Here is a 14,930-nt window from a genome sequence, read left to right on the forward strand (position 1 = left end):
CTGCCTCTCTCTCCCTCTCCCTACTCGTTCTCTCCCTCTTTGTTTCTCTCTCTCAAATCAATCTTTAAAAGAAAAATCTTTTTTAAATCTTTTAAAATGTTTTTTTTAATCTTTAAAAAAAAATTAAGCTTTTCCGTGAAACCAGCGAGGGGTTAAGAATTAGGAATGAAGAGCCCCAGGATACTCTAGTCTGAGCCTCAAGCCACTTGCACGGGACTGTGGTCCCCTGTTTGGTGTCGAAGAATCAAATTATGTCATAGTCGTTTCCCAGCTCCGGCTGAGGAGTTTCTGGTTTGCAGGTGTGTTTGGGCTTGTGGGAAACAAAAAGAACCTGCAGGAGGGGAGAGGACACGTGTCAGCTGATAGTTTTTGGTGCCAGCCGTCTTCCCTGGCAACTTTCTACCCCAGGCCCTCAAGGCTGTGGCATCCTGTGTGAGAGGGGACCAGAGGAGGACAACCCCTGGGCTTCATGAAGCCAGAGCCCGTGGCTCGTTCATCTTGGAGGTCCCAGCATCCACCTCATTCCTGGCGCCTTGCCGGGGCTTGGTCAGTGATGTACCTGGTCTGACCATTCCTCCGAGGCCTCGTGTGTGGTCAGCATCCGGCGTCTGGCCCCTTCCCTGGATGCTGCTCTCAGGCCTTCCGAGAATCCTTCCTGGTACCCGTCATTTGCCAAGCTCCCCACAGCACCCAGAGCCTTCACCACGGAGAGTGTTGGCTTTCTGGGGACACCCCCCGGTGATGGGTCCTGCGGGCTCCGGCTTAAAATGACAGCGTAGATTTGCCTGTTTGGAACTGTCCGATTTGAAAAGGCAGGTTTTTGAGGTGGGAATGACAGAGGTGGCCGAGGAGAAGGCCTTCTCTCCAGTAGCGTGTTGGCCGGGCTCCAGCCTGTCACTGGCCTCTAGGGGAGGGGCACATGGGGACCCACTGCCTCCCTAAGGGCGCGGTGAGGCACAGGACTTGGGTCACACCATCCCCCATCTTTCCCTCCTTCACTCTTTTTGCATATTAAGAAACGCTTGAATAGGTGCCTGGTGCCAGAGGCTCGGGGAGGCCATCTGGGGGATCCGCAGATGCAGGACGGGTCCTCGCTGCCTTTCAGGGGCTCACAGCCTTGCTGGCAAGCCGGCAGGTGTGACCTGAGGTGTGCTGCGATGCGCCGTGGCCGTGGTGTGGACAGCACGGGTTCTGGTGGCCCAGAGGTGCGGGAGCTCATTTTGGGCTGTTACTAGGTAAGGTTTCGTGGAGGGGAGTGCCGAGCTGAAACCTGAAACAGGACGGGACTGGGGTAAGTGGATTTCTCTGGCTGAGAGGGAAGAGGGCACTCCGTCACATGTCACATGGCCCAGTGGCTCTGCTGCGGAGCCATTAGCAGGAAGAGGTATCGGACGAGGATCCGATTTGGAGGAATTTAAAGAAAATTAAGAAGTCCGGGAGAAGCCCTCCCTGCCTTCCCTGACGCATCTCTTGTCTTCTTCTCGTCATCTGTGCATCGAAAGACCTGGTGTGTGACACCCCATTTTGATGTCACACCTGCTTGGCCACCCTCTGTGAAAGCGTCTGAGTCCTAATGTTGTCAAGAACGAAGAGGTGGAACCCTAATGTTGTCAAGAATAAAATATCCAAGACCTGAGTTCTAGTCTTGCCTCTGTCCTATTTGCTTTGACTTCGGGAATGTTACTTTGCTGTTACCTTGCCTTTGTCATCTTCTGCTCTGAGGGTTGGCCTTCATGTTTTGTAAGGCGACAGAATTCAGGGCACACGAGTACTTCATGAGCAAAGGCGAGAGGTGACTGATATTTTCAGGAGGCAGGCAGTTGCCTGTATTTCTACAAAGGCAAGCACAGCGTTTCTGCGTCCCACACTTCCCTCCAGACCTCTGACCCAACGCAGACGCCAGAGCAGCCTTGGGGTGAGGCCGGGAAGGTTCCTCTCTCCTGACGGTCCTCCTGGTCATGGGTGGTGAAGACCAGCCCACGGACAATGGAACAGCCTGTGTGGGGCTTAAGTTCAAGCAAAGACATTGGCCAGAGAGTGTGAGGGCATCCGTCCTGGGGACCACCTCATGCTCTTTCTCAAACACCACCTGTGTCTCTCTCTCTCCCACTGTCGTGTGTGTGTGTCTCTCTCTCTCTAAACATTTCTGTCCCTCAGCCCACCTTTCCGTCCCTGGACTGCTGTCCAGTCTGAAGACAGCCCTCTCTGTAGATCTGCCCCCCCCTCCTGCCCCCCAGTGGAAGTTGCATGGAAGCGGGGACCTCTTGCCCACCCCTAACCTGGGGACTGGGATCGGCCAGACCCTCCCTGCAGCACCGGTCCTCGGTGAAGGAAGAGTGCCCTCTAGCGGGCCTCGGCTGGAGCTGCCGGGGATCCGCGCCGTTCAGGCAAGGACAAAAAACCAGCCCACAGCCCTCCTGCCCGGGATCTTGAATATGCCTTTGGGTTTGGCTTGTTTTTCTTCTTCTCTGAAGAAAAATAAAGGAAGAAGAAACAGCAGGAGACCGGTTGTGAGAGCAGCTCCGACGGGGCTGGGACCGTCTCCTTGAATTAACCCCCCTCTCCCCGCCCCCAGCCAGCCACGGCAGCAAGGTAGATGCTGCTGCGACATCAGATGCTTTTCAAAGGGCTGTGACAGTTTCTACATAAATCACTCACCTGCCTTGACGGGCCTCATGCACAAGGGGGTAGATGGTTGAGAAGGAGACTGACTCCTCCTTTGACAGTCATCACCAAAGGGTGAAGGACCTCGTTGGGCAAGCCCTCTGGATAGCAAGCCCACTGCGGCTGATGACATTTTCTGGCAGTGGACGCGTCCAGCCCTGACTCCTGACCGCTAAACCTGGTGCACACGGGCATAAACAGGGGACTTGGCCCTTTAAAACCTGGTTCAGTGAAAGCTGCTGGACTGGGGAGCCCGGGGGGGAGGGGAGCGCACAGGGCGCCCGTCAGGGAGGCAGAAACCTGATCATATGTGATGGTTGCTGGATTAGGTAACAGCTCCGCTGGTGGAAATTGGATCTTGGAGGATGAGTGTTAACATCTCTGGTGTCCTGGCGAAAGGTTCATTTGAGTCTTGCATGGTGCCACAGAGATAAAAAGGGGCTTTTAAATAATCATTTTGTCTCCTGCACACCAGGGTGCTGGCTTCGAGCAGTAAATAGGTAGCATCAGTTCTGCTTAGACATATCACCCTTTTCATTTATTTATTTAATGTTGGAGGGCTTTTTTTTTTTTTTTAAGTCGACTCGCCGAATAGTTTCCGTGTCCATGATTCCCAACACCCGTTTTTATAATGGTTCACGCGGATTCTCCTTCTGGGTAGAAATAAAGTGCAGGCGGTAGATGGGTCCACCCATGCCTCCTGCAAGTGCACAGACACTGCCCAAGACCCTTGGAACCAGAATCTTCTATGTGATGTAGAAGATGAAAATGTTCTCTTTTATATGTTTGTATTGTTCTTGTATATATACACGTGCTACATATATCTATACACATACATTCTATATATATATTTATAAATGTTATATATGTACATATTATATATAACACATATATGTCATATATGCACATACTATATGTGTACAGACTATATGTACATGTTATATATACACATATACACACTATATATGTACACATGATATATATGTGTGTTTATATATATAATATATATTATATATATATAGCAGGGGATTCTGACATATTCTGAATTTTTTTCTTTTTATAATGATTTCAGTATGATTTAAAGATTTTTATTTATTTATTTGACAGACAGAGATCACTAGCAGGCAGAGAGGCAGGCAGAGAGAGAGGAAGGGAAGCAGGCTCCCCGCTGAGCAGAGAGCCTGATGCGGGGCTCAATCCCAGGACACTGAGATCCTGACCTGAGCTGAAGGCAGAAGCTTTAACCCACTGAGCCACCCAGGCGCCCCTGATTTCAGTATAATTTAAAGACTGTAATTTGAAGAGGACTGCTTCTCCCCCACCCACCCCCTCCCCTGCCTTTATATTCTTCTCTTTTCATCAGGTCTCTAGTCTGGGACCTATTTCTATGCCCTGAACTCCGAGTATAAATGCAAGCGTCATATACGTTAAGGTGTGTCGTACTCTATCATACCGGTTTCTTACTGGCCACATTTGGAAACCAATTTTATTAAATCTAATTAAATCCAAATTTCTTTTTAAAGAGTATTTGTTTTCAGGATTTTAAAAATGATATAAAAGCTCAGTGGAGTGCTAACACTTGCACTATTTTTTTTTTCCCTCCTTAACTAAATGTGTCCTTTAATATGTGGGTGGGGGAAGACAGTCCGTGTAGGGAATGCTTTGTGCTCTCTGACTGTCCTAAACTTTCCTGGGGGGTGAGGGGCCCGCAGCATAACTTTTAGCATTCTTTGCTAGTCTTAGCAATTTTCTTTCTTATTTTATTCAAAACCAGTTAGATTTCAAGCCCCACAAAATGTTAATGAGATAGGTGTGCAGAGTTGGCATGGGTGGTCTGTGCATCTCACTGATGGTTGGAAAGAAAAGGTGAAGGGGAGGGGTAGGAGAAGCTCTGTGGGTCTACAAGGGGGAACATATTCTTGGAAGGAAAGGCCCATGGTTACCAGCACAGCGCCTGGAGGGAACTGGGCCAGCACTGTGGTCTGTGCGTGCCTATCTCTGCTTCTCCTACTTCTCTCAGAATGAATGATCTTAGGCTGGCCCTGGGGGGATGACAGATCCAGTCTCTTTCTCTCTTTGCTACCTTCGTTGAGACCAGACATTATTATAAGATGTTTCACATGCACAAAGGCTTGGTTATGGAAGGACCAGGAGGACGCACTTGGAGGCATTTCCACTGGCTCAGCATTGGGGGTGGGGGGAAGGTGGCAGTTTCCTCTCAGCTTTGGGGGGGGTCTGCTCCCCTAGAGTGTTCAGCATCTTGTGGAGGATTCAGTAGAGCAGATTAGAGAGTAGAATTTTGCACAGTTTATTTAATGATCAAGCTAAAGTGGAATAATTACATTTGTTTATAAAGAATAGCCCGGAGGTGAATCTTTGAAATGACCCCTAATTGTTTTTGTTGATAAAGCAATTAAAATTCACTAAATAAAATTCAGTGAAGAAACACCCAGAAGACCCCACACACGAATGTTGGTTGTCACCCGGAGAGGTGAGGAAGGAGGAGCTTCTGGCCTCCACTACCAGGTGCTCAGGTGGTCCCATTATTTTCTGCACCTTTAGGGACTGGAGAGTTCTCTGATTCAGGAAATGGGTAGAGCATTGAATTATTTTCTTAAGGGATCCTCTGTGAGTGGTGATAGATTCTTCAGAGGACTTTGGAGGTTTGGGTAAATGAATTCAAGGCACAGAATAACACGACTAAATGTTACCCAAAGCCTGTCCGAGGGGCAACATCGCAGTGCGTCTCCTGAAAGAAGGATTTCACTGGAAAGTTGTCCCCAGCACAAACCTCCACAAGGCTATCACCGATACGCGATTTTATTTTAGGCGAGCACAGTAGTCAGGACTCGGGTGTGAGAGGAGAGGAGTCTGAATCCAGAGGCGGTCCATGTTTGTGCACAGGTGCGGGCTTCCTTCTTTCCTCCCCGGCCAGCCACCTTCCCCCGACCTGCCCTGCACCCCTCCCCATCCTCACTTCACTGCTTTTCTCCTGGTGCCTTTCATCTCTGCGCCTCGCCGCCACTCCTGGGCCAGGTGGCTCCCGGGCCGCTTGACTGCTGTTTCATGAAAGCCATTTGCAGGGTCCCCCACAGCACAGGAATCGGGATATCCTTCTGAACAACGCTCAAGGTTGGTTCTTGTCGTGCCCGATGGAAGCCAGGAACATGTGGTTCTGTTGGTATTGTACGTGATGGGACGCCCCGAACATCTCGGCGTCCCTCGTCTCAAGGTCGTGGTCATGCCCGCGTGGGGCTGTCTTGCGAGGGCTCAGGAGACAGCTAGAATGGGCAGCACCTCCTGGGGCTCCCCAGATGCACCCCACCTGGAAACAGCTCTTGATTTTCCGGTTGTTCATGCGCTCCCTGCCGTCCCCGTCCCTGTCCATGGCTCCTTCTCCCCTGCCTGGAATCACTTCCCTCCTTTCTCCTACCTTACCCCCAAATTTTTTTCAATTTTTTTTTTTAATTGGAAATTCTTCTCGTGTTCCCTCTCAACAAAGACTTGGCTGCTGACAGCTAAACTGGGTTTAGATGAGTGATTTATTTTATAGCAGGTTGTATGACGGTAGTAAAAAGAGACTGCCTAGCTCTTCTGCTGATTTTACTAAAACACTTGATCTCTTTCCATCCCAGCCCCCCTCCCCCGACCCAGATGGCCATGGTGTTTTAATAAAAAGCAGCCGTATCATTGATCGAAGTCTCCATCCTACATAATTTCTCTGAATACCTGAAATAGCCTGTCTAGTCCCCCCTCACCCCGCATTTCCAATAGGATAGTCCACCCGGAATGAAGAGATCTCAGTGTCCAGAGGAAAACATCGCCACTTGATGGCCAGTCTGTCTTCCTGCTCTTTTATTTGCTTATTTTGTTTTATTTTTTTCTTGAAGAATAACTGACATATAATAGATTTTCTTGCTGTTTTAAACTTTCTCTACTCTCCATGCTGGTCTAGGAGAAAGGTCTCAAGATTCCGGTCCAAACAACTGGGTTCACGTGGCGTAGGTCATTTTGGAATTGAAAACTTGGGCCGATCAAGTAGTACAAAGTTAACGAGTATAAAACCACAAACTCACAGAAATCTAAAATTAGAAACAAAGAAGGAAATGTCTTGCCTTGAATTAAAAATTTGGCAGTTTGGGGATGAATGTGAAAATTCTTTTCTGCTATATTAATTTTTTGCACCTTTGAAATTTCTTGTGGTAATACCTGCGTAATACCTGCATTATACCAGTTATCAGTTAACCTGATTTTCATGTCTAGGGTATAGTTCAATGACATTAAATGTACTCACCACCCCTCTTGCCTACGGGAAACTGTCCCCATGAAACACTGACTCCCAGCCCCCGTTCCCCTCCACTGTCTGCCTCCAGGCATTGGGCCGTTCTAGGTAGCTGTCCTAAGTGGAGCATCGTGCACTTCTGGAACCAAGCCAGCCTCTCTTTGCCTTCTCTCCCCCTCCCAGTCCCCCTGGCCCGGCCCTTTGCCCCTTGTACACATCCCACATGTCAAGCCCTTTGGTCATTCGCTGCACCAGTGACACGAAATTGCTTTTTGTTTGCTTCACGTGCTCGTGTGGGTTACCATTCACCCTCCCCTCCTCTGTGTCCCCCTGCAGTCTTGAGTATCCGGGGAGCCCAGGAGGAGGAGCCGACAGACCCCCAGCTGATGCGACTGGACAACATGCTGCTGGCGGAGGGGGTGGCAGGCCCCGAGAAGGGCGGTGGCTCGGCGGCAGCGGCGGCGGCGGCAGCAGCTTCGGGGGGCGCGGGCTCGGACAACTCAGTGGAGCACTCCGACTACAGAGCCAAGCTGTCCCAGATCAGACAGATCTACCACACGGAGCTGGAGAAGTACGAGCAGGTAACCGCGGCCATGGGGTGTCGGGCACCCCGGCCCTTTAGTAAGGAGGCCGAAGAGCCATGGGCCCTGGGGGCTTGCAGAGCTCCCAGGACTGACCTCTGTGTTTCTGCACCAAGCCCCTAGCCGTACGGGAGGCGCCGAGTCTTCAGTCTTCCCTAGGCACCCCGGCCGTAAGGGCGTTTGAAAAACTTAAGTTGTCCATGATGATCTCAGGAAGCAATTAAGAGTCAGTATAAGAAATGGTGATGCTGGGGCTCTGGAGCATTCACCCATGGCCTGCAGCCCAGGTCTCACAGGATGAGAAAGGTTATTAGCAGAGTTAACCCCAGACCTGCGGGGAGGTCGGTGGACTCCTCCAACCTTCTTTTGCTCCTTATCTGGGGGGGATTCCTCATCTTCCGGGTACTCCTGGAATCCTATGGGAAAGGATACAAAAATTTAGCCTTAAAAAGTCCCTTGCTCTACCCAGACTCCACTCGAGTGAGAGTCAGACATGTTCGTTTGGTATATGATACGGAATGCAGTATTCACCTCCCTCCATAAGAAGAGTAGAGACGGGCTCAGGGCACGCCTGTAGTCAACAAAGTTGGATTCCAGTCCTCACACACCACTGCTGGTCTGTGGGACACCATGGCTCACATAGTCTACCCAAAACCTGGTGGTGAATGGCCAAGAGCTATAAATTCGGAGTCAAGGATATCACAGGACCATGAAAACTATATGAAGGCAAGCATAGGGAGGCTTTAATGACAAGGCAATATATAAATGTAAGGTACTCTTAATTATAATAGAGCTGCTCTCTCCAAGAGACCCTCCCCCTACACACACACACACACACACGGAGCTCTATGTATCATTTCTGCTTCCCTGGGTCCGCACGAGCGATACTACTTTAATAGGAGTCCTTTCTTCCATCAGTAGGTGACGGATACATTTATTGTCACTTTGTTGATGTAACATTATCCTGAAATCCAACAGTTAACTCACTTTCCTTGCATTCTTAGCTTTTTGGTTTCCCCTTCTTTTCTAAGAGTCACAAAAGAAGAGGGAGAAAAAAACAAAGGCGACTGTCTAGGTAGAAGGCAAATGCAAACTTAATAGAAAATTTAAATTTTAAAACAGAAATGGGCATTTTAAAATTTAAAGTGAAGAAAGTTTCATTATTGCACTTCTATCTAACTTCTAAATGAATTTCTACCTAGTCCCTTCTTTTATGATGTGGGAGGGAATTGCTGTGAAGCTTGCAGCCAAGCATGGTGAAACCCAACCATGATAGGCATAGGGAGGGTTTGAGGGGAAGAGAATAGCAGCGATCTTATGGTAAGAACCTGTGAGTCATTGCCCTTCATCTTCTCAGGAAAGAACAAATGTCCTTGCCACAGTGTTGGCTCATGTAGACACTTCCTGAGATCTCAGGGAATGCTGAGCCCAGAGAGCTAACTGCTTCCTGAAGGTTCCCTAACCTGATCCATCACGTTAGAGTTCAAAGTCGGCCCTAACCTATAGGATAGCTTGGGAAGACAGAGAGACATTTCCCGTAAAGGTCCCTAGCTATCCTCTTTGAGTTCTCCATACTCAGTGCCATTCCTACCTTACCTTTAAAACTAAGCCTGGTTTTCTGACAAAACAATCTATCCAGACCTGGGTGGCAGGTCTAGATAGTCCCAGCACACTCGAGAGGTACAAGGAGAGCCCAGAGCAAGGCCTTCCTGCCTCTAAACCCATGACAGGGTTGGATGTTAGCCAGGCAGCTGTTGAAAACTGGCTCTATTCTTAGCTCAGGCTCCCAGCAACGCACAACTGACTGTTAACTTTTGCCGACACACTTGCCCTTGTTGCTCAAGGTCATGTTGTGGTTGGGTACCCAGGACAGGCACGGTCAGCCATTTTGACACAGGCAAGGAGGTAGAGATCAGAGGGCTTACATTGTGTATGTGGGTCACACATCCAGTGAGGGACAGGGATGGCCCTGGAATCCAGTTTCTGACCCTTGGTCTGAGGGTTCTCATTGGAACCCCACCTGACGAGTAGCACTCCATACAGAGAGAGTGTGACTTGCTTGAACAGTGAAGGAGCCAGATTATCCTCTGTGACTTCCATGGACAAGATTGATAATTGATACCTAGGAGACGCTAGGGGTAATAATATTCTCCATCAAAAACGTCTCATCACTCTCTACCTGTTTTAAATAATAAAGAGTTTGGAAATCAGAAACTTTAGGAAAAACTCCCATTGCTACAGAACAAATTACATATGTAGGGGGTAGTCGTCTGTATCTCTTATTTTTAAAAATTCAAAAAAAAATCACTTCTTTAGTTATATGGACATTTTTGGGGTAAGAACTGAATCCTACTTAACACACTTTGGGCACCTCAATTATTAGTGCTGCTTATATTGTTAATTATAATAAATAGTGGATTGTAGGAACATTAGGCCATGAAGCTCCGAGCTAGTATGTCTGGGAGATTTGGCTTGTTCATTTTTCTGTGGCCACTCCTCATGGGAGCTTTTTTAAAAGCAGGAGACCTCAGGGGCACCTGGCTGGCTCAGTCGGCGAGGCATTCCACTGTGGATTTGGGCTGAGGGCATGAGATTGAGCCCTGGGCTGGGCTCCGGGCTCAGCAGAGGGGTCTGCTTGAGATTCTCTTCCTCTGCACTTCCCCCCCACTGCTCGAGCTCTCTCTCTCTCTCTCTAAAATAAATAAATACATAAATAAAAGCTTTTAAAAAATGAAATCAGGAAACCTCAGTAAAGTAAAAACGTTGCTCTCTACTTTAGTGGTTGGATGGATGAAGTTGCCAAATGGGCTATTAATCGTTGACTCTGTGATTTTTGTTTTGTTTTGTTCTTAGTATGGCGGTGAGGGGTAACTCGACCATCAGTTAGTGCTCTGCTAATTAGCTACCATGGCCCTCCTCAACCCCACCCCTTAAAAAAAAAATAAAGAACCACCTACCCGAATTGGCCATTGTTTCGTCCTGAGGTTATTAAAGAAAGCTCCTAGAGATTTTCATTAGAAAGAAATGAAGGAAATTATTTTCTTCGGTAAATGGTGCTGGGAAAACGCTTCTCCAGCAGATCACAGAGGTGGGAAGGTATAGAACTGGCTCTGGTGATAGATAAAGCCATGATGTCAGAAGGCTGTGTTATTCCAAGCCGTATTTAAGAAAACTATACTCTTGGTGCTTTGCAGTGTTCTCCAGCTTTTGTAAGTAATGCTGCTGGGGCGTGGCCAGGGCTAAATTGATAGGTCTGATCCCAGGCTGGGTTAGTCAGTTCACAGCTAAGAGGGTCCTGAATCCCAGTTACGTTCTTTGCTGGGATTGGCACCAGATCCAGTCTGAAGGAGGAAGGGAAGAAGACGGGCTAACCAGAGGGCAGGAGGGAAGCTTGAAACTCTGGCATCTCGAGCAGGACACCTGGAAGGGCTGGTCTTTCGTCAGTGGCTCCCAGAAACACCCTTGACCTGGAACTTGGGCAAGGTTCAGAGGATTTCCCTTCAAAATCCTCAACTCTCTAGGAACACCTGGAGTGAGTGTGAGGTCCCGAAAGACACGGTCCACAGCAGAGGCTCCCCACCCCCGACCCCGTCCCAGAAGCTCTCAGCCAGTGAGAGTTCTCCTTAATGAGCCGTTGTCACCCCAGCTCTTCCTGTCCCTTTCATATCAGGAACACCTGACCCAATGGGGGCAGCCCGGCTTCCAAAGCTGCAAGCCTGTGGGATCTGAGGAGGACGTGGTGTGTGGGTCGGTCAGGTCCCGGAGAAACCTGGATCGTGATGTCCTGGCCGTCTGAAGTGGACTTGGAACTGGTCTCCACTCTATGCTGTGTGTTTGGAGCAGCTGTTCAGCAGCTGCCTTGTTCCACCTCAGCGGTGGGTGGAAAGACCCCACTGTCTGTTTATGGCAGAGCGGAAAGGGCCCCGGGATAAAATGTCTTGGATAAACATCAGATATTGCGATTATTTTGACTCCCTGTAATGAAGCACATTATTACGAGCCCAGCGCTGGGCCTTCCCCGCAGAGAGGAGTGCACTTAACAATGACTCCTCACACCCAGCTCCTCCCCCGTTGGAGCCCTCCCCACTCCCTCCCGGCCCCACCCTGGATGAGGAGGCTGCAGGCCAACAAGGGGCCCAGTTTGCCCACAGAGATGGTTGGGGTGCTTGCTGTTTGCCTAGTCCTGCGCTTCCCACACCGTGGCCTCTTAGAATTGACTCGATGCCACATTTTGTGTCCTTCCCTTTGTTTACAATTGGAGGGTGGATTGGCCGAGAACAAGCTGATCATACAGATGCAGAGTTTATGTAGTAATTTTCTTAGCGGAGAGCAGAATGCTAGATGGATCCGATCTATGGGTTAATCTTCCACAAGTACCCATGGGGTAGAAAGAAGGTGATTGTGACCCTGGGAAACTGGCGCCCAGATGCATCCTTACACAGCCAGACACACACCTAATGGCTCTTCTGAGCCTCACCGTACCCTTTGAGGTGGGTACCCCCCGACCCTGCCATTTCACAAATAAGGGAGACAAGTCCCAGAGAGGTTAAGTAACTTTCCAAGGTCTCACAGCAAAGTGAGTCCCAGAGGCAGCATTTGTCTGCAGGCCATCCTGGCCCCTGTCACCCACTCTGCTGTGTTCGTGAGCACGAGGGATTCCATCTGCATCCCGCTGGACAAGACCATAGGGGCTGCTGGCCTGGCTCAAGGGTAGGAATGATTGAGTCCCTTCCCTCAGATGAATAAAATGAGGCCCTGAGTAGTGAAAGGCTTTGCTCAGACACTCACGGAGGTGGCCTCAAAGACCAGGCCTCTCACTCCCAGTGTAGACACAGCCTGGTGGATACGTCTGCCTAGGTATCTTCGGCCCACCAACCTGGAAGGATTTCTTCGAGAACTGAGGAGTGACTGTGTCATCATTACTGCGTTCCTGACAGACAGGAGAGGCTTTGCGCTGTAAGGAGGGTGGCAGTGTGGTGTTACCATTAACGAGAGTGTTTCTGGGATTGGTATTAAGTTGGAGCCCTTTGAGTCCCTAGTTCTTCATCAAAGACTGCCTGACTGTTTCGTTACAAATCTACTACAGTTTTATAATGTTGCCATCAGTTAACCCGTGACTAGATATTTCCGACTGACGGCTCTGCTGAGGCAAGCAGACTTGAGATGCTGAGTTATTGTCACCATGAGGAAGGCCAGTGGTGTTCAGAGGAGCAAGTTTGGGTCCTGAGAAAGGACAGAACTCCCCAGCTTGGGTTAGGAGGCGTTCAGGCCCAGGCTCACTCAGCTGCTCCCTTTTTGCTGCGTGCTTTAGGAAAAAGCCTCCCCTCTCCCTGGGCTTTACTCACCTGGGTTTACCTGCCTGGAGAATAGGAGAGGGGCAAAGCGAACTCTTGACCTCACCTCCTGAGCGGAGGGCTTGTGGGTGTAACGGGAGAGCGCGCCCTTCTGCGGGGATGGCTCCTGAATCCCCCGGCTCGTTGATGTCATTCCCGCAAGGCCTCTGAGGACAGATTTCCAGTTTGTGCTGTGGAGCTAGTGGGTCTTCAACAGGTCAGCAGAGGCGGGAATTCTCGTGATAAGACTGAAAGGAGACCTAGGTGGATGTGCTGTCTCTCAGAAGGGTTGGCTTTAATTTCCTGATTCCATTCTTTTGGCTGGTGATGCAACCCCAGATGGACATGTGGAGGTTCTGCTGTATCAGAGATAATGAGCAGGGTAGACGTTCATGCCGTGTCTGACCCCAAGCTTGCTTCAGCTGTTAACATTGGGGTGAAGGGTTGTGGGGTGTATTTTACCCTGGGATTCACATTCTCCCCTTCCACTGTAGTAAAATCATGCAAAAAAAAGACGATTAAGACTTCTCTTTACCCTTTTAGAAAAATCTGAATTGTGGCCAAAGTTAGAGTCAAACAGGATGCAAGGCATTTTCAGGCCAGGAACTTCTTTTGTCGCTCCGATGTGGCAAAACCCCCACAGACTAGCTGGGGTGTCTCCACGTGTGTGAGTCTCTAGGAAAGCCCACGCGGCCCTCCATCCAGGCCCAGACCCTCCCCATGCGCCGGTGTTTACTGTCCTGCCATTCCAGGCGTGCAACGAGTTCACCACCCACGTGATGAACCTCCTGCGGGAGCAGAGCCGGACCAGGCCCATCTCCCCGAAGGAGATCGAGCGGATGGTCAGCATCATTCACCGCAAGTTCAGCTCCATCCAGATGCAGCTCAAACAGAGCACGTGCGAGGCCGTCATGATCCTGCGCTCCCGGTTTCTGGACGCGAGGTGAGTCACCCGATAGAGCCTCCTGCCCCCTGGGGGGATCCCGGCTGCAGGGTGGGGACCCACACCTGGCCCTCTCTAGAGGCTGTGTTTTCACCATGTCAAAGGCCAGGTGGAAGGGCGACCTGCACAAGCTTCTAGGGAGTCTGGGAGGCAGGCTGCAGGACGACTGCCCAAGCCACTGGTTTTGGACCGCTCTGAACAGGAAACGGGGTGATGAGAGAGGACGCTTTCTCTTGCCCCCGCTGCTCACTCTGAGGAGCAGGGATGAGTGAGCGGGGTGAGAGCAAAGGCAGCGTTCTCGTCCCTCTCAGTACCCCTTTTCCAGGTGTGTGTTAGAGCCCCAGGCTGCGGCGGGCTCGCTGGACGCTGCAGTGACCCAGGCTCTCTAGAAAGATGGTGCGGTTTGAGACCTGAGGTCTTTTCCACACTGCAGACAGGTAGAGAGCGCACTGAGTTCAGCTCAATGAGTATTTGCAAGTAGATCACCATGTGGTATCCTCTGGGCTAAGTTTCAGGAGCACGAAGATGAATAGGGCCTGGTCCCGCGGGCCCCGAGGAGCAGGGGCTGGTCTGCTGGGCACTAAATTTTCAATCAAGGTTTGATGTTTTCCATCTGGCATTGGTACTCATGAACTCACTTGTGAGTTCATAGAATTCAGTCGAAGAAACTGGGTAGAAAGTTCCTCAGGATGCTTGGGCGGCTCAGTTGGTGATGCATCTGCCTTCTGCTCCGTCACAATCCAGGGCGTCCTGGGGTTGCAAGTCCTGCATTGGGCCCCTTGCTCAGCGGGGGAGCCTGCTTCTCCCTCGCCCTCTGCCCTTCTCCCCGATCATGCTCTCTCTCTCTCTGAGACAAATAAATAAAATATTTTAAAGAAAAAGAGGTCATCTTAAAGTTAAAAACCGAGAACAGAGAACCAATAATCCTTTCTTGGCCCATACTCTCTAGACCAGTGGATTGATCCAGATCCCTCCAGCGTCTTTAATTTCTGCTAGGCAGCCTGCAACTTGGTGAGAATCGTGTCTTTTGTGTACCTGAGAGGAGGGTTTTGATCCTGATCTAGCAGACAGGTGGACGTGTGGACATGTGATCTAGCAGGGTGTGGACGTCCTTTGCCATCAGCCAG

At 50.0% G+C, this 14,930-nt stretch overlaps 1 protein-coding gene across 2 annotated transcripts in view; it reads left to right on the forward strand.

Moving 5' to 3' along the window:
- Window positions 1-14,930, forward strand: part of PBX1 (PBX homeobox 1) — a 280,953-nt gene that overhangs the window by 215,271 nt on the left and 50,752 nt on the right. For both annotated transcript variants that reach the window (XM_044266773.1, XM_044266774.1), the window contains exons 3-4: window positions 7,283-7,527; window positions 13,613-13,803. In XM_044266773.1, the coding sequence (XP_044122708.1) occupies window positions 7,283-7,527; window positions 13,613-13,803 (436 nt within the window). The remainder of the gene's footprint in view (window positions 1-7,282; window positions 7,528-13,612; window positions 13,804-14,930) is intronic.

Source organism: Neovison vison, chromosome 10 (genome assembly GCF_020171115.1).
Source record: "Neovison vison isolate M4711 chromosome 10, ASM_NN_V1, whole genome shotgun sequence".
Taxonomy (NCBI): domain Eukaryota; kingdom Metazoa; phylum Chordata; class Mammalia; order Carnivora; family Mustelidae; genus Neogale; species Neogale vison.